The sequence below is a fragment of the Melopsittacus undulatus genome, chromosome 8 (assembly GCF_012275295.1).
Source record: "Melopsittacus undulatus isolate bMelUnd1 chromosome 8, bMelUnd1.mat.Z, whole genome shotgun sequence".
NCBI lineage: Eukaryota > Metazoa > Chordata > Aves > Psittaciformes > Psittaculidae > Melopsittacus > Melopsittacus undulatus.
The window spans coordinates 14,659,904-14,678,916 of NC_047534.1; the positions used below are offsets into that span (position 1 = coordinate 14,659,904).

Sequence of the window (19,013 nt, forward strand, 5' to 3'; positions counted from 1 at the left end):
GCAAAGAGGTCTAGCACTGCAGTCCCAGAGTGTTACAGTGACTTCATCTGGACTTTATATGGTATACAAATTGCATGTGCATTGCAAGTCATACCTGATACCACCAGCACAAGTAACTCACAGTGTCAGAAAGGACAATGAAAAAAACTACAAGAGAAAGATGTCAATGTCATGAAGAATGGTAAAAGGCAAAAGGCTGTAAAGCTCTGAAAATCTTCACTGGTGAACTTAGAATGGCAAATGAGGAGTAATTGGAAAGAACCTGCAGGTCGCTCTTTCTGTTGGGAAATGTTTCTGTTGGATGTGTTTGTTCCAGTTAATAGACAGCACACTGTTGAATTTGCTTTGCTGCTGATGCTGGACTCACAACTGAACAGTTTCAATATTAATTTGATATTTTGATTTTAAATACACTGTTAAAGATTACATGTTACACTCCTATCATCCTGCTACAGCTCTGAACAATCAAAACACCTTTTTTTTTGTTTGTTTAAGTGGAGGGTAAGAATTTAGATTTATGCAATTAAAGCACATAATTAAAATATGGTAAGATTTTAGTATTTTTATTAGAAGCCTTTTAGCTTGTGCAGAACTAATTATAGCATTGTTAGTAAGCATATGAATGGTATTACTTATTTATGAAGATACAATGTTTTGTATCTTCATCTATTATTTAGTTCTTTAAACATCCTTGTGCAATTGATAATATCTCTTTGTTACAAAGTGAAAGGTTGAAATGACACAGAAAAGTTGCAGAATAAGCAAAACTAAAACATGAGCATTTTAAAAATTTTAAAAAAATTTAAATTAAAAAAAAAATTAAAAATTTTAAAAAAGAGAATTTATGAAATTGCATCTCTATGTAGGTGTCCTGCAGGATCAGCATTTATGTCATGTTATTCAGACCTGGTATTACTTCCAGTCAATATCTGTTTTGGATGCTGTCCTGGTTTGAGCAGTAGCAGTCATTTTTCTCCTTCTTGGTAGCTGGTGCAGTGCTTTGTTTTGACTTTCGGGCTGAGAACGGTTGCTGATAGCAAGTATGTTTTGACTTACTGCTCAAATGTTTGGTTTGTCCAAGGCCTTTTCTGAGCTCATGCTCTGCCAGGGAGGAGGGGAGGCCAGGAGGAAGGAGAGACAGGACACCTGACACAGGCTAGCCAAAGAAGTATTCCATACCATAGCACGTCATACCCAGGATGTAACTAGGAGAGACCTGGAAGGGTTGGAGCCCTGGGGGGATGGAGGAGGTATCAGTCGGTGCTCGGTCGGGCAGGGTGGGGTGAGTTATGGGTCAGTGGCTGGTGGGGTGTTGTATTCTTTTCACTTGTTATTTGCTTTATCATTATTGTTTGTAGTAGTAGTAGCAGGAGTGATTTGTGTTATACCTTAGCTATTAAACTGTGCTTATCTCAACCCGTGGAGGCTACATTCTTTGGATTCTCCTTCCTAACTCTCTGGGAGTTGGGGGAACAAGGGGGGGGAGTGAGTGAATGAGCTGTGCAGACTTGGTTTAAACCACAACAGATGCTCTTAAGACTTTCAAATGCTTAGAGAAAAAAACAACAGGTTATAACAACTACACATGCTTATTGTATTTCAGAACATTACAAAGAGGTCTGCTCTGCTTATGAAGTCTAAGGATTAGTGTGCAAACCTAAATGGTCAAGGCCAGGCTGGACAGAGTCTTGGGTGACATGGTTTAGTGTATGGTGTCCCTGCCCATGGCATGGGGGTTGGAATTACATGATCTTAAGGTCTTTTCCAACCCTGACTATTCTATGATGCTTCATTTTGTCCTTTTTCAACACTGACTGTTAAGTGGCTTACCAATGACAACAAAGCAAAATATCTGAGGTAAAAGCAGCATTCCAAGTACTGGTTTCACCTGTGAAGGTCACTACAAATACCCTAGAATATAAATAAAGTTCATACGTAAAATCTGAAAAGTAGAATATGAAAAGTTCAGTTGCTGTTCTCAGTAGGAGACAACAGTGATATTTGAATAAAACATTTCACAGTGAAATAGTTTACCAGCCAGGCAGCTTCAAAATTCAATTGCCTCCAGTGTTTTGCAGCACTCATTTTCAGTGTGCTACTTCATGAGCATTATAACTACTGATGAAATGCACTAAACATGGCAGCATCCTCTAACAAAATCCAAGCATCTAGGCTTGAGGTAGAAGGTTTAAATAGCATGCTTACCTACTAATATTAGTATCCCTGATTCTTCATGCAATATTTTCTAATTTTAATGACAAATGATTGGAGCATTAATTTGCAGGTGAAACTGCAAACCTCCAATACGGAACAGTAGTGAACAGCGCACACTCTTAGCAGAGACTAAAAACAATTTTCATGGCCAGTCTATCAAAGATTAACAGGTCCACAAAAATAAAATAGTGGTAAATTTACACAAGGATAGAAACACACTGCCTCTGCTGTGGAGATGTTACCACTACAATGAAGAATTACTATCTTGTTCTTTCCACCTGCTGCCTCAAACTTCTTACTTGTACTCTATCAGTCTCAAGGGAACTCTCTGCCATTCAGAATCTTTTTCTTATCTCCTCAGTCTTCAAGCCATAGCTGCTTGGAAAAGGGTAGCCCGAGGACAAAAGGGAGTTAAAATACTGCACAGGACAGTTGCCAGAATTACCTTTTGATAGGATGGGAGATGGGTAGAAGAAAACAGCTCAGAAAATGTGTTGTTCACTGTTAAAAGCATAAACCCACCATTTGACATAGCTTGCAAACAGAAATAGAAATATTTTAATAAAGACATTGTACTCACAGTTCTGCACTTGCTATCTACATGCTAATTTCTACATGCTAGAAATACATGCTAATTTATCAGAATATGTAGAAATAAACTTGAGGTGAAAGTATTTAAACTACTTCAATCCATTCTTTCGTCTTGTTTTGTTCTGGTTACTGATTCATAGAATTTGAAATTTTAACTTTTTATTTTTTTTCCTCTCTAAAAAACAGAATATAAACATTTTTAAGATTTTGAAACTTTGTGTTGGTCAGGATTTTTTCCTAGGTCCTGAAGGCAAGACTACTGCCCAGAGAACTTGGCTGAAAGCACAGCTCAGTAACACTAGGCAACCAGAGACACATTCCAAGAATAATCTCACATATTTGAGCTGGTGTAGCAGGCCTAGCCAGGCTGAATTTAAATGAAGCCAGTATAAGATAAAACATTTATACTCCCTAATGACAAGAATTCAGATGAATGAGGGCAGTTTGCTTGGTCTTATCTGTATCCCTTTCCTCTTTCTTGAAAGATTAAGAATATCTAAAATCCCCATCAATGCCTATTTTGGAGTAACTCAAAGTCATCTTCACCTGCAACCATCTGTTGTTTCAAAATCTTACGTGCTGACAAATAATTTCCTTAGCACCTTAAGGCACATGTAGAAAGAGGAAAAAATATATAGCTACTTTTGTAAAACATGTTCTGTTAAATGTGTAAAATCTCTTTTTCATTTAGGTAACATGGCATTTTAGAATGACAGCCATTTAATAGAGCATTAAATAAAGTGCAGAAGGAATATTTGGACTTCTGGATTATGCAACCTGAAAGATGAAATTACTGAATAGTTCAAAGACAGGTCTGAAAATTTGATTTAGGCATTCAACCTTAAATTGAATTAACTAAATTTAGTTATGCTCTATAGCAAGTCATGCAATGGAGAAGAGAATAGCATGCTTAGAGTGCAAAGAACACAAAAGTGTATCTAGAAATAGAGCCTCCTAAGAATCCAATTAAAATTACCAGAAATCCAATTAATATTACTAGAGAAATAAAAAGTGAAAATGAGCTTATTCACAGCAGATACACTGGAATATCTGCATTGCTAGATTCAGAAAATGGAAGGGGAAGGTAAACTGCATTAAGAAAGATTTTAAAGTCATAAACATCATAGTATGTATTTGTAAAACAAATATTTTCTTAAGAAAATTCATGCTGACGATAACGCTCAAAAAATGCAGACATGCTCCATCATAGAATTGTCAAAAAACTGCATGCAAATACTTTACCATGCAGAAATGCCACAAAATATTGAGAGATTTATGGTAAGTTTCTGTCATTCTTTGTTAAAATTTATAATGATGTGGCCTTGATCCCAGAGAAATAGAGAAAATGGCCCTCATTTGAAAAAAGGGCAACAGAATCATTTTTTGGGAAGAACCCTGGCCCAAATTATAAAAATATTTATGGCTAAAAGATTTTGGAACTTTCATAAAAAAATATTATTTCAATAATGAATCAAACACTAAGTATATATATTTTATATATATATACTTCATATATTACTTAGTTCTTTCAACATCCTTGTGCAACTGATAATATCCCTTTGTTGCAGAGTGAAGGGTTGAAATGACACAGAAAGCTCTGGAATAAGCAAAACTAAATTCACTATTGTATGTGCGAAACTTAGCTTCAAGTACAGACTTGCAATAGTACATATATCACTTTCTTTTGAACTTGTACATTCTTTCCTATTTTCTCCATCTTCACATGGAGTCTGGAATATTCTGTTTGGTTTAATCTCTACAGGATACAGGAAGGAAAGCAGAAAATAGCTAAGAGCACAGAAGAGCTTGTTTGATGTCAGGCTGAATTAGCAATCATAGGGCCCTCACCTCATCCACTGTTGCCTAAAGCACATTACAAACTCCCTGTATTACACACACAGTTTGACCACCTCATGCAGCCTCTTTATCTTTTGAAGACTGCAGGTAAGGAGGGTGATAATGAAGTATTTGGTGTATTTCTGTGTAACAGGTAGGTAAAGACAGCTAGCCTAAGAAAGACATACAGCTTGCAAGCTTACACATTGCTGTACCCCATGAAGACCCCTCTCCCGCTGCACCCTGAAACAGTCTCTAAATAACACATGGATGTCTGACAAACTCCTAATCACACACAGTCGCAGAGACCAGCATACAGAGAAAAAGAGCAAGGCCAGATCCTGAGCAGAGAGAAAAGAACAGGGTATGTTCTCCCTTACGTGCCAGTGCTGGCAGGAAAACGAAGTCTGTCACACCGGCACATCTCACAGAAAACAAATAACTCGGTCCTGTCACCCTCTTCCCAACAGATGGGATCTGTACACAATATACAGACATCATCCTTTTGTAAGAAAAGATGTTACATGACAACACAGATACTAAATGCACTCCCAGGACCAAACTAAGCCTTTGAAAAGAGAAAAAATCTTCAGGGATGTTCTTTCCACACTAAACACACATACATATTGCAAACACACTTCCTGAGCTGTCCCACTTCTGTGAAGAAAATGATGTTGAGCAAATGCAAAATCTAACTAATCTTGCTTTATATAAAAACTATTTACTACTTCATCACACTTTTCCGCTCCCAAGGAAGAGCTACCCTGGCAGGTTTACAGCCAATAACTAGAAAGCATAAATTGAGTTTGTTTGGTTAACAATAAAAGCAGCTGCAGAACAAAGCACCAGAGCAAAATCCTTCCTCCAGACGCAGCATCTGCTGCATACCTTCTGCTGCAAATCCTTGTGTCACTTCGTGGGTCTGAAGGTCCATATAACACAATGCCAGCTAAATTTAAATGACAAAATATGATGCGAGCACTTTCATGTCTTATTAATAGGGAGTGTTTTACAGTCCTGTGTGGTTTGAAAATGCACATTTAAAGACTCTGAAGCTGTCAAAATTTGCTGCAAAATCTCATACAGGTTCTGCAAATGCAGGGCCCTTCCGTCATGGCCACTCCTGCTGCTGACAGGAAGGGCCCAGCGTTGCCATAAACACAGCAGCCAGAGAGAGAAAAAACAAACAGGAGAAAGAAAAATTAACGTCTCCCATGACCTCATTTATCAACATAGAATTAATTGATAAATGAGGATTTGGCACTCACCAAACCCTCAGCAGTTAGTACAGTTTTGGTACTGGGAAATGTGCAATTTCACTCTATGTAGTGCAAGAGTTCAAACTCAGGCCAAAGCAGCCATTTTATGAGGTAAAGGCAAAGAGCTAAACAAACTGACATCTCCTTCCTCCTCCTCCCAGTGAGGGATGAATTTCTGTCAGCTCTTCACTTAGTCAAGACCTTACAGCTCTCCAGAGATGTCCAGGTAGCCATACCCTGACCTCCAGAGAGGAAGAGCTGCCCTGAAAGTCCTCCTACCCTTTAATCCCATCTTTGATACTAGCTGTACTGAACAGGAGTGAAGCACGCTTTCCATAGTAGCTGTGACTCCTTTACAGCAGCAGAGAGGAGGGAACCATCCTCCTTGGGAATAAGATTTAAGAAATGCTGCATAATAATTGATGCAATACAAACAACTCCATACAGAAAGGTCAAAGGAAGGGCCTTTCAGCTAAGTAAAAGCTCACTGATACAGAAACAACATGCAATTTTCACTCGACAGTGTCAGGCTAGGCACATTTACAGGAAGACTAAATACACTAAGCAACAAGGATGGAACAAAGAAAATGACAACCCAGCAGATGTTAAAGAGCATGCTGTTTCTGCTATGAGCAAAGACAATATATCATGTTAGACCACAGAGCCACTTACAAAAGATATACCAGCAAATGGATGATTAGATAATGCAATTTCATCTGTTTTAGTTAAAACAGATGCATTTTTTCACAACTTTTAGGGAATGTCTCTCATGAGGCATCAGGATCTTTCAAATACCACAATCCCTTCTCTGAAATCAATTAAGATTTCATAAGAAACTGCCCTCTGCCATCTAAGTGACTTTTTATTATGACAGAACTCTGAAAAAAACCCCTCTGTCAGCAATCTGAGTGTCAGGTTTTTCAGTTCTTGTCTACTGACGTTTCAGCTATACCATTAGATATAATAGCTGTCTTTTCTCAGCTACATGATGGTGGATGTTAGTAGCCAGATGGAGCTCTCTGTGAAGACCTTGGTTCATTTATTCCAGGCAGGAACTGCGCACCCTCTGCCCACTCATTCCTACTTAGAGAAAAATGTGTACAACTTCACACAGAGCTTGTAAATCTGGCATATGCTAGTTAATCAGAGCAAAATCAAGTTTCACGTTAAAACCTGCATGAACAGAAAGTGGAAGATGATTGGTTATGTTTAAAATAAACCCAGATGTAAGTAATGGTTCTTGCAGTGATATTTAACTTGCAATTGTGCCGTGTAGTTCCCATTACTGTTGCTTCTTGTAAAAACTCAGTGGCTACAAAAACATAAGACATTTATATTTCACAAATTCACCCAGAATACAGACCACCACAGTTATGTTATCTGTGTCTAACTGTGGGAGCACCAGAAAAAAATTTTTTTACCCTGAAACTCATCTTCACACATAGAATACATTCAGCTTTAAATGTTATACAGTCCTCCCTACCTTATTTAACGTATATGATCTGCACAGTTAATTAAACCATGTAATTGTGCTCCTGCTAACTATATTCTAGTATATGATTTTAATATTGGATTGATTAATTTTATTTCCACATTAAACAGGACTAAAAAACACTAACAGACTAAAGTCTGCAATTCAGTGAAGTTAATGGACCAAGGATGAGACCCAGGTCACACCTCACTAAGATAAGCTGAATGGGGGAGCTGCAGGTGGTACTGCTGGACCTCTGAGGACTTTTTAGCACTAGGCACCGAGTTAGTGCAGCACTTTGGTGATACCTGGGCAACACTGACAAATTTCTTCACTGAAACAATCACATTAAGCTTATCTTCTTAAAAATCTCTTGCCAGAAAACAGCAACCCCTGTGCCTGTCAAGATTAGCAGCAAGAATATGAACGTGATGTCAGAAGTTTGAGTAGCTGCTTTAGGACCTGTCACAATATCTTGCTGGATGCATGCTTGAACATGCCCAAAAGTGTTTTTCAGTCTTCAAACTATTATAATTCAACCAGCTTTTTTTTGGAATTTGATATGGGATAAATCCCTCACTCAAGACATATACATGTGAAATTACAACCTCAAACTTTTGATACTGAGTCATTTGTAAATAAAAAGGAACTTATTTTTCTAGGAAGGCATCCCTATTTCTTAGAGATGCATGGTTCAACTATGGTTGAACAGATTTGCTATAACCTCAAGCTTCGAGTCAATATATCAATTTTGACACGAAGAGAAAATGTATTTAAGTAAAAGCAGATTATTAAATTAAACCCAAAGAAGAATGAGTTTTAATATTAAATCTTGCACTTTCAAGAGAATAATGGGTAAAAACATCTTCACATAAACCACAATTAGTCTTTCTTACATAAATAATAAAACTCGCAATTTCTATGTGCATTAGTTACATTACAAGGATTAACAGGCTGCTGCACTGTCAGTTTTTCACATGAGTAAATCATTTAATTAGATTCTAGGAACTGATGCTTTCCATATAAGATTGAGGATATTTAATAATACTTCAATAAAACAGTTTTGTGATAGTGCAATACTGTCACTGGAAGTAAAAGCATGTGCCTGTCTGGAAATTCAGAGCAGGAAACATTAGATCTCAGATGAGTAACTTTGACAGTTTTGAAATTGAGAAAAACAGCACAAGGAGAAAGAAGCAAGGAGAAAGAAATTGGCCAAGAGACATGGGGTAAGAAATGCAACTTGGAAAGAATGTTGAGATGATACAGAAAAAAATGTTCAACTAAGCCAGGGGTTGGGTTAGGGCTTTCTCATGCCTCTAAGTCAGAGGAACTGCCCTATTATTTCTGAAGTGCACAGCGATGCCCTGCTGATATAAATGTGGGGTGCTCTGAGATAGCTGGGAGCTACATCCAGCTTGCCAGGGTAAGTGATTAGTCAGTTTATTTGACTTCATCCGCAGAGGCAGGGATCAGCTTGTGGTCAGAAGAATAATTCTGGTGGTGACAGCCCGTTCTTGGCCGCCTTACACTTCTCCCTTCTGACATAATTAAACCTGGCCCCCTTCCCATAGTCCTACAGTAGAGAAGCAGACATGAAAGCTGCTGCTGGGGCAGGCTGTCTCTACTGAAGTAACTTGGCAGGCCTGCTAACAAAAAGGCTCTAAAGCAAAGGGGCAGCTAGGAGTAAATGCACATGTTTTTTTTCTGGGCAGGAGCTTCCCTTCAGTGACTCCTCTCTTCTTCCTAGAAGCCCCCCAGCACAGCAATGAGCAGGAAGGGATTTCCCAGGTGGAAAACTGTGCAACTGGCAATGTAAGCATCAGCCTAAAGAGGTCTTGTAGCCCAGCACAGCAGGTGGAGCGTGCACTGCTGCCATACAACATGCACAGCTAGACAGATCAAAACCTGCACTAAATCTTCCATTCTCTGACAAGGGAGTTCCCTGAAGGTTAAAAAAGGCTCAAGTTATTTCTTGGACATAATGTCACTTCATATATCCACCATTTCTTTGCTGTTTTAGCTCATTTTTCAAAAACATCAAGTCTGTCTCCCCTGTCCGTTCGAATTGTCTCTTTAGAGAAGTTTCAAGGTACAAAATGCACATAAGCATTGTTGGCTGCCTTTCTAACTGTCTTCTCCCTTTTGTGCCTCATACTAATATTCCCCAAGTAGTGAACACTTTTTCCACAACTTTATATGCGGTATGCAGACTGCTGTAGAATTTTAAAATAGGGTAAGACATTTTCATAACAGTTATTGAGCAAAAGATTCCTCCAAAGATTCAGACTGGCATGTTTGGATAGGATTAAATTTATCCAGAGAATTACATTTGCATCAAATGAAAAAAAAAATACATAGCATAATCTAGGACTACTCTCTGTGGTTTTGCATGACCAGCATATTTACTGAGATGTCCTTCAGTAATTCTTATTTTGCCATTATTATTCAACATCATGAAGAGTCTTGCAGTCTTACAAACTGGAGTTTTAAGTTGAATTTATGGGATCCAAAAGCTATAAGAAAAAGAGTTCATAGATTTCAGCAGCAATTTAGATAATACAGGATCATGCTTTATGAATTTAAAATAAAACCGGTGGATGATACAGATGTATTTTTTCCTACAGTTTCATATTGCAAACAGTTTCTAAGTTCCTTGTTTTTAAAACATGCAACCACAGGTAACCTGCAAAACTGAGATCCAAAACAATCACAGGCTGAGGTGAGAGTTTTCTAGAAAAAACACTCATTGTAAACTTTTTTATTACTCACAGATATGATTAACCCTGATACCAAGACACTTTTTCTTGTAGTCTATATAGAGGCTTATGAAGATTACTTGCCTACCAGGAGAACACAAGTCAAGATTCTGAACTTCTTAGGTACACATTACACAGATTATCCTCTAACTCACAGAAATTCCACAGGTTAAAAAAGAATGTACTTTCACTCTAAATTGTGTCAAAGAAAACAAAACCAAGCAAAATAACCCAGCCCTTACTGGAGTTGTCGAGATACACAAATCCATCCAAATTTACATAGGTAAGGTCCAAGTTTCTGGAGATATTTCAGTCACCTGTTTTATTTTACTAAATTGTATAAAGAAATGCAAGGTGTGTTTCACAGAAATCTTCAGAAACCCACATGGTTTATCTTCACTGATATGTTGTTTTCCCTGTAAAAGCTCCTTATACCTACTCAGATTCAGGTAAAATTAGCTTTTCTGAACTGTTGTGACAAACCTGCTACAGCAGAGTATCATCATTGACATCTATGACGTTAATCTGTCTACTTGTCACTAATAAGGTTCTACTAAGTCTCTCCTAGCTCCCGTCACATCTTTTACTCAGAGGTAATGAATGCTCACCTTTTCCCACTGGCGATCGTTGTTGAGTACTATCACCACCAGCCTGGGGTGTGCCTGATAACCATCTGCTGTGAAGGACAAATCTTTACCTTCCCAAGTCACATTCATCATAAACCTAGAAGGCAAGGAAAAAAGTTCATTAAAAAATTAATGAGCAACGAAGCCATTAATGAGCAAGTTAGTTCAGTACCAGAACCACTGATGAAATACATGCATCAATTCCTATACCAATTCTAATACAGTCTATCTAGTTTCTCTATTTCTTTATTAATATGTATAGACTTTCATTTCTAACTTTGGCTTTTCATTCATCATTGAATCACATATTCTCTTTTTCAAAGCATTGTCCTTTCATTGATTCAGAAATACTGTCATCCTGTCCATTGAACAAAGTCAACTGTCCTCAAAAATTTCCACAGACTTATAACATAAATCCCTATTCACATCAGTGTTCCACACAGATTCAGTGTTTCCCAATGAGAACAGATTGTTTCCACCATTCCAGGGTCAGAAAGAGTGATGAAAAACTGCAGGGTTTTTTTTAAAACAAAAATACAAGGAATTTACTGCTAAGAGTCTGAACAACCACAACACACAGTTTAAGCTCCCCAGACTGTGATATTGAAATACCTATCATTTTATACATTATTTGAAAGAAAATCAGGCATGAGAGGGAAGAGCGTAAAAAAGTTTGTATTGACATTGGTGTTCTTTGGTCATGTTGGAAAGAAACAACCCCAGACTGTCAATGTAAGCCTGAGAGGGCTATCAGCAGGTGAGGGGTAACGATGCAATTCAGAATCTTGGAGATCTCATAGCACACCGAGAAGATACTGTGCCCTCCTCCACCCCATATCCATAGCCTGGAGTTAATTTCACTGAATTCCACTGAATTCTCAGTGTACTCCATTGAAAGAAATTCAGTCCAACCTTTCACCTAGCTGCTTTCCTTTAGGAATTCAACCAACACCAATACCATTCCATCCTGCAGACAGATGTGTTTGAAGAACATTAAAGTTACTTTAACTGTTTACACATTGCTCTATATTATTTTGCCCACAAGAAACTGCTACTGGCTTACATGTTTATTTTGGAGTTTTGTTTTGGGGGGTTGGGTTTGGGTTTTTTTTTTTGTTTTGTTTTTGCCTTTTTTTCATTTTGATTGTTTGTTTTTAGGTTTGTTGTTTGGGATTTTTGGTAACAGTGGTAGTAACATGGTCTCCTGGCAAATCTGACAGACCAAATTCTTCAGCTCCATATTCAAAGGAATGAAAATGCCTGAAAATCCCAATAGCAAAGAACACTAAATTAAAGTATACAAACCCAGAAGCAACAATGGCATTGTATCATAACAGTTAATAATTAAATGTGTATTGCCCTAAACAGTCATAACATCATCCAGCACCCGTTTGACAGCAATTTGTAACTTCAATCCTTGTAATAACTCGCATTTTGTGACAGACTGCCGGTGTGAAAATTTTCCCCTTGGCAGAATTCAGCTTTTGAGTTGAACTAATTTCCCAGAGATTATGTTTTTCATCCAGCACTGAAAGGGCTTGCTTGGGAATAAAAACCTTGTCTGCCACCTTGAGAGGAAGTGTCAAGTCACCAAACAGAATTTCCTTGTACATACATGTAAGAAACCAGAATAATGTTTGCTCACTGCTGAAAATCAAATGCTTTGTGAGCCAAGGAATAAAAAGCTAGGAAGTCACCACAAGGGAAAAACAAGGACAAACTGAAAACATGCACTGCTTGCATTTGTACCTCTGCACCCTCCTTCAGAGGTCCCTTCCCAATTCATAAACATGAAATAACCCGTACAATGAACACTGCATCTTACAGGGCCAGGCAGAAATCCCCTCATTCAATAAAACCAAAAGCAGAGCATTTTGTCACCTCCTAAGGCCTGGGTCACAAACATGCACACTTTACATCCAGGCTTTTATGTCCTGTTGGGATTTTATGACATAGCCATTGGTGATTGGACTTCAGTTGAATCCTTCTTTCATGGAGTTTGGTAGGTTCACTCCTCAGTTTCAAACACTATTCATCAACTTCGGGGATTAACATGCAAATGCCCTAGCATAGAAACTAGACAGGGGCCTCACAAGATGCAGTGTTGTAGGTGCAGCGATGCTCAAGTGTTCCAGAAATAAAGATGAACCACAAACCTAAGTTGAAAACCTGAACTCAGTGTATATTTTTAATTAGTTTGAAGTTACTAGCCTTTTAGTAGTGAAATGCATTTTGCAAGTTCGAGAAAAAGTCTATAATCTGCAAAAGTCTCTTAAAATTGTATTGTCCAAGTCATGTACAAAAGTATCAGTGATTGACACAGTCTGAGCTACCCAGCTTCTCAAACTGCTGCAATGAAAAAGAACTTCAAGAAGGGTCTTGTTTTCCTGAGCATACTCTTCTGTACATCAGCTGTCCATGTTCTTCAGAAACACCTTCCCTTCAAATGGTCAGTTTTCACCCACAAATGACAGAAGTCCTGGTCTGCTTTTATTGGCCAAGATCCTAAACTGCATGTCTCTGAAAAACAAATGCACGCTTTTGTGTTCCTGGTTAGGAAGAGTGAGGAAGTGAGGAAAAGCAAGTACTTATATATTACTCTTACAGAGTTTTAAGTTTGCCCAAGATTAACTCTGTGCAATATGTCTCTGTCTTCTAAACTGGTAAAAATAAATTTCTGAAGTAGCTTTGGAATTGCATATTCCTGTTCTTAACTAAATAAGGCTCTTGATTATTTGAGCTCTCTACTGTAAGGGGGCAATTCAGTATACACCTTGGATTAGTAGTTAATCTGCCTTCATACCTCATTAATGCTTTAACTTTTGCAAAGACATGATAGCAGGAAGCCTTGTGATAGTATTACGACACTGAAGTCTTAATTAGCTTTTGGAAACTGAAGTTTGTGAGTAAGATTTCCTAGGTAATACATGTATAAAAAAGGGATTTTGGAGGGCAGAAGTTAAACTATTGACACACTGAAGCCAAACCAGGTTTTTATTATGTGAAGAACTGAGCCTATACTATATACTTCTGTCATCGTTTAAAACCCAACCACAGTCTCTATCTCACCCCACCCCCCCGCTCCCAGAGGGAGGGGGACGAGAACAGAAGGAATGTACCTCCCACGGGTTGATATAAGAGCAGTCCAGTAACTAAGGTATAACACAAATCGCTACTGCTACCACCAATAAAAATAATGATAGAGGAAATAAACAAGGGGAGAGAATACAATACCACCCGCCGAAATGAGCCCGATCTGGAAGAGAGCCAGCCAGAGCCCTTCCGGCAAACTCCCAGTTACCTCCCCGGGCATGACATGCTGTGGTATGGAATACCTCTTTGGCTAGTCTGGATCAGGTGTCCTGTCTCTGCTTCCTCCCGGCCTCCTCTCTTTCCCTAGCAGAGCATGAGACTCACAAAGTTCTTGATCATAGGAAACATTTGAGCAGTAATTACAAACATAAATGCTATCAGCACCGTTCCCAGGCTGAAAGTCAAAACACAGCACTGTACCAGCTACCAAGAAGGAGAAAAAATGACTGCTACTGCTGAACCCAGGACAACTTCAAAACACTTTCAAACTTTTATATAATTCTCTGGATTTTCTTGCTTGTCCTTCCCCAACAAAACTGAAAAGAGAAGTATTAAAACACTGCACCAGAACACTGTTCCTGCTGTATTTACAGCAAGCCTCTGAAGCACCAAAGTTACAAATTGTTCTCTAAGTTTCCAACTTTATTTTTATGGACTCAGAAACATCAAGTTATCCAGATAAGCATTCAGATTAATACCAAAACTGCACAGTATTTATCCATGTCAGGGTAACTTTTGCTACAGCCAATAGCATATGAACCAGTCCTTGAATCAACTGGCTTCTCCAAGGGAAAGTCAAACTGAGGGAAAACTCTGGCCAGAAGGCAAGGGAAATGTAGATTTTTGAGATTCATGGGGCTAGAAATAAATAAAAAATGTGGACTGCAACTTGAAACCATCCCTCAAAAGCATTGCACAGCCAGGAGGAAGCACTGCTGCAGGCACAAAATGAAAATAAGTCAATGCATTGAAGCAGCAGCACTCTGTGCTTCCAGACAGGTCTACTTACACTTAAAAAGACACTGAGATACTCTTCCTGAAAGATACAAAGATCACAACATTAAAAAGAAGTCACATGGAAGAAAACACTCTTGCAAATGTGCAGGAATTCAGGGCATCCAGAAAAGACCTGGATTTTAAAAGTTAGCAGTTGTATGCATGTACATATACTGAACAAGGACCTCCTTGGCGCAATGCAACAAATAAACTTTCAATTAATTGAGCCCTTAGAAATAAATGCATACAATGTAGTTATGATAATTATTAAACATGTGACAAAACATGGTCTCACCAAAACTAATATAATACAAAAAATCCCCTCTAAATTGTTTTTGTGTTTTCTCCATTCCTTTTTTTTTAATTTCATGTTATTTTCTACCTATCCATGAATATAGGAATATGAAACACCATAGAGGAGTTATGCCTTTAGAAACCAAACATCCCATGGCTTTAAAAGCAAGTCCAGATACAGGAACCACAGACTGTTTCAGATGCTCTTTCTTTTGTTTGCTTGGATATTTGTTCCTTCCTTTTTTGTTTTATTATGATAATTTTATACAGATCCAGACTTTTAGAAGTAGAAACTGAGGACTCATCAGGCTCAGGAACGGAGCTAGATCTGTTGGTAACAGGCTGGTTCATAATTAGCGTGCAATCCACCTAGTATCCAGATCCCAAACAGATTACTGGCTGGGAAATACATAATGAGTAAGGCAGCATTAATGAAAACATCCATCCTCAGCTACCGCCAAAAAGGGGAACTTAGCTACTCTTACTGTTACTTACTTATGTTTCCTGCCCTCATTCTGCTGCCCAGATCACATAATCAAATAATAAATTCTTCATCACTACTTCATCATTACTTCATCACTGGGGACAATAATTTTTTATTTAGTGCCTTGTTCACCATCAGGAAGTATTTCAAATCTGTAACAACCGCGGGCAAGGAAGACAAACAGCAGAGACTTAGGGAAATGCAGGTTTCATAAAAGAAAATCTCCCCCTCCTCTCCCAAAGAAGGAATTTCCAAACTGAGGTTTAAAGCAGATGAAATGCCTCAAAACCAGTGTGTCACCAATGAGATTTCTTCTTCCTCCAAATGACATGAACCAACCATTTTAATAATCTAGACAGCCAGCCTGAGCTTGGCATTCACTCAGCATCATACCTACAAAAGCAGGAGTGAATCCAAATTTTGTCTTTTCTTCTCTACCTAGTTGAGGCTCTGAACTGTTGAACTTCCTTACTCTGATTCTACTGTGAAATTTGAAATATACTTATCAATAGACATCCCACAACAGATTTATCTTTAAGAAACAATTTTCTTAAACACATCTATTAAATTAAGAAACCCTGAATGTAATATACATAAAGTGTGGTCTGATGTACATACAGAAATAGGTCTGAAGTAGATCGCTATTAAACAACGTAGCGATGCATTTTTCAAGCAGTGAACCTTTTTTTAAGGACAATTTTATATCTTAGGCTATGTAGGACTTTTTATTCTAAATTCAAATCCTTCATCGTGATGCAAAGAGCCTTTTCTTCCTCTGCATTCTCCTCCTCCTCCACTTCCCCCAGCCCTCGCTTTCCTGAATGTAACTCTGCAGCGATAGCCTGCTTAGGAGCTGTATCTCCCTAGGCCAGGAGCCAGCATGGATGAATACAATTTTGGGAACAATATGCTCAGTGACTGTGAAAAAGAAATGGCATGCCAACCACTTGTACCTCCTGCCAGCTGCTCCATAAAGCATTAGTTACCACTAGGTCTGGAAAAGTCATTTTGCCACAGTTCTGCCAGAAAACCGACAGAACTCTTGGGAAGCCATTCTGAAAGGGGACAAGGGGAGGGAGCAAGATTAGAAAGGGCCCAGCTCCCCGGAAAAGTGCCACAGATAAGTGTAAACACCAAAAGTTTCATGAGTTCATTTTGTATCAGCAAAAGTGTTTCATAAATAGCAATAATATTTTGCTGTGCCAACTCAGAAGCACCCCAGACTCTTCCCATGAAGCCTGCCTGCCTTCCTGCAAGGGTAAGGTGTCTGCAGTAGCTCTGTTTCCAAGAACCTTCACTTACATTTTGAATCACCAAGCCTGCTTTCAGACTTGAAGGCTGCTCAGCTCCAGAACAGAGGCCATGCTTAATTTCTTTCTTCAATTATCACAAAAAGAGGGAGATGTTCCAAACCCCCATATCTGGTTACTGCTTGGTACCTTCTGCTTCCTAGACTGACCTGGGAGAAAATTCTGGTTACAGATTTTCTGTAATTTCTTGAATCACTTTGTAAATAAACCAGCACCATGCCAGGATCTCTTGGGTGGAATGTCTTCCTCCATAACCCCTCTTTTACTGCCAGTGAAGTTGAGTTTTACTTTCAGAGAAAGGAACATGACATCAGTCCAGCTCCTGCTTTTAATGCAACTATATGGAAAATGCCCTCATGCTGTGGAAAAGCGCAATTACAGCACATGAACTATAGTGCAAATACCTAGTTGCCACTGTTTAAAATCTGCTCATTAGCAGTGAATTAGACTTTGTATATCCCTGTGTACCAATCCAATTGCTACAGTATTCTACTACTGGGTCTCCTGACCAGAAAGCATCCCACACAAATTAATAAGGCCAAGTGGGACTCTGCAACTGACTACATTTTTTTTCTTGAGGATCTTTTCTTGTTCATTTTTTCATGTTGGCAATACTAATTTCTTGTAATTCAGGATATATGACATGAGTTGTTAACATTAAATCTAGGACTGACAGCCTGGTCCTCATCTGGAGGTGCACAAATATACTTCTTCCTGCATTCATGTGGCTTCAGTGCTTCACAAGGGCTTGCAGCTTTGTTCATGCCTTCAGACATTTAAGTGCATTATCCTCACTTGGGTTCATTTCTGTAGAACAGCATTTGCAGTAGCAAAGGAGAAGAATAAGCAAATTCAGCAACACCCTGAAACTTCTTCAAGCTTCAGTTACCAAAAATCAAGTACTAAATGGAAAATATATTCAAATGAGATGCTTCCCTCCACAACATATAAGCTGTGACTATGGGACCTTGGGTTACAGCCTCAGATCATCACCCTGTGTGTGATGCAGACCTGTGAGCACGCAGTGGCTCCAGAAACACTGCAGTAGGATCACAAAACAGGAAAGACAAAAAATATCCTGGAGAGTCCTAGCTAAAGTAAATACCATTTGTTTTTCTGCACAGCAAGTATGTTACTAGGGAAAAAAAAAATTTTGCTTCATACATAATTAGTTGAATAATGATATATCTTCAATCATACAATAAAGCAGATGATACTTTTTTCCCCGAAATCTTTTTGACAGAACTTAAATGAACAAATCCTCTGTAAACTGGCTGATGATCTGTATGCAAGAAAAGATGAAACAGATTTGCTGGATTACTCATCAAACCATTTTGTCTATTTAATCCCTGATTTTGCTCTAAAGAAAAAGAGGAAAAATCACCTGTCTTTATCAAAAGCTGGGAGCAAAATATTAAATTTGATGAGTGACCATCAGAACTAGAGAGACAAGATACCCTTGTCCTCTGGAGAAGCCTCACAGCCATGTTGTTAACTAACAGCAGCACAACAGCAAGGACAAGAAAATGAACTAGGCAGTTGTCCATGGAAAGACAGAAGCCCTAGGTAGCATATTCCAAAACACTGTTCCCACTGAGTCCCCACATTTTTAAAGCAGGGAGACTGAGGGCAGGATCAACTAATGCATTTGTACCTGGCCACTGGGCTTCACATTGCTCCTGCTCCCTGGCTTAGTGATGTTCAACAAAGAAAACTGCGCTTGGGAAGTGTATGACATGACAGCCCAGCATTGTGTGGATAGCCATCTAGCCCTGCACCTTTACTACCAAAAGTAAGATGGATCTCTACATCCTGCATGTGATTTGGTTGTATTCAGAAACTGAACACACCTATATGTAAACACCTCATGGTAAGTGTCTGACTACCTCTGGTTAGACACATCTTTTTGCTTTTCAGGATAAAGACAACAGAACAAGAGCTCTGTCATCCCCATCCATCCCTGCACAATCAGAGTGGTTGGAAATGTTGTCATGAAATGTATCTCCCAAGGTAATGACTTTTATATACAACATGAGTACCCTTCCAGACAAAGCAGAAGCATTTCTATTCACAAAGCACA

The 19,013-nt window shown here is 38.6% G+C and overlaps 1 protein-coding gene across 1 annotated transcript in view; it reads right to left on the bottom strand.

Moving 5' to 3' along the window:
• Window positions 1–19,013, bottom strand: part of GRIN2A (glutamate ionotropic receptor NMDA type subunit 2A) — a 169,105-nt gene that overhangs the window by 52,319 nt on the left and 97,773 nt on the right. Inside the window, exon 4 of the mRNA XM_005150701.4 lies at window positions 10,739–10,853. Coding sequence (XP_005150758.2) covers window positions 10,739–10,853 — 115 coding nt within the window. The remainder of the gene's footprint in view (window positions 1–10,738; window positions 10,854–19,013) is intronic.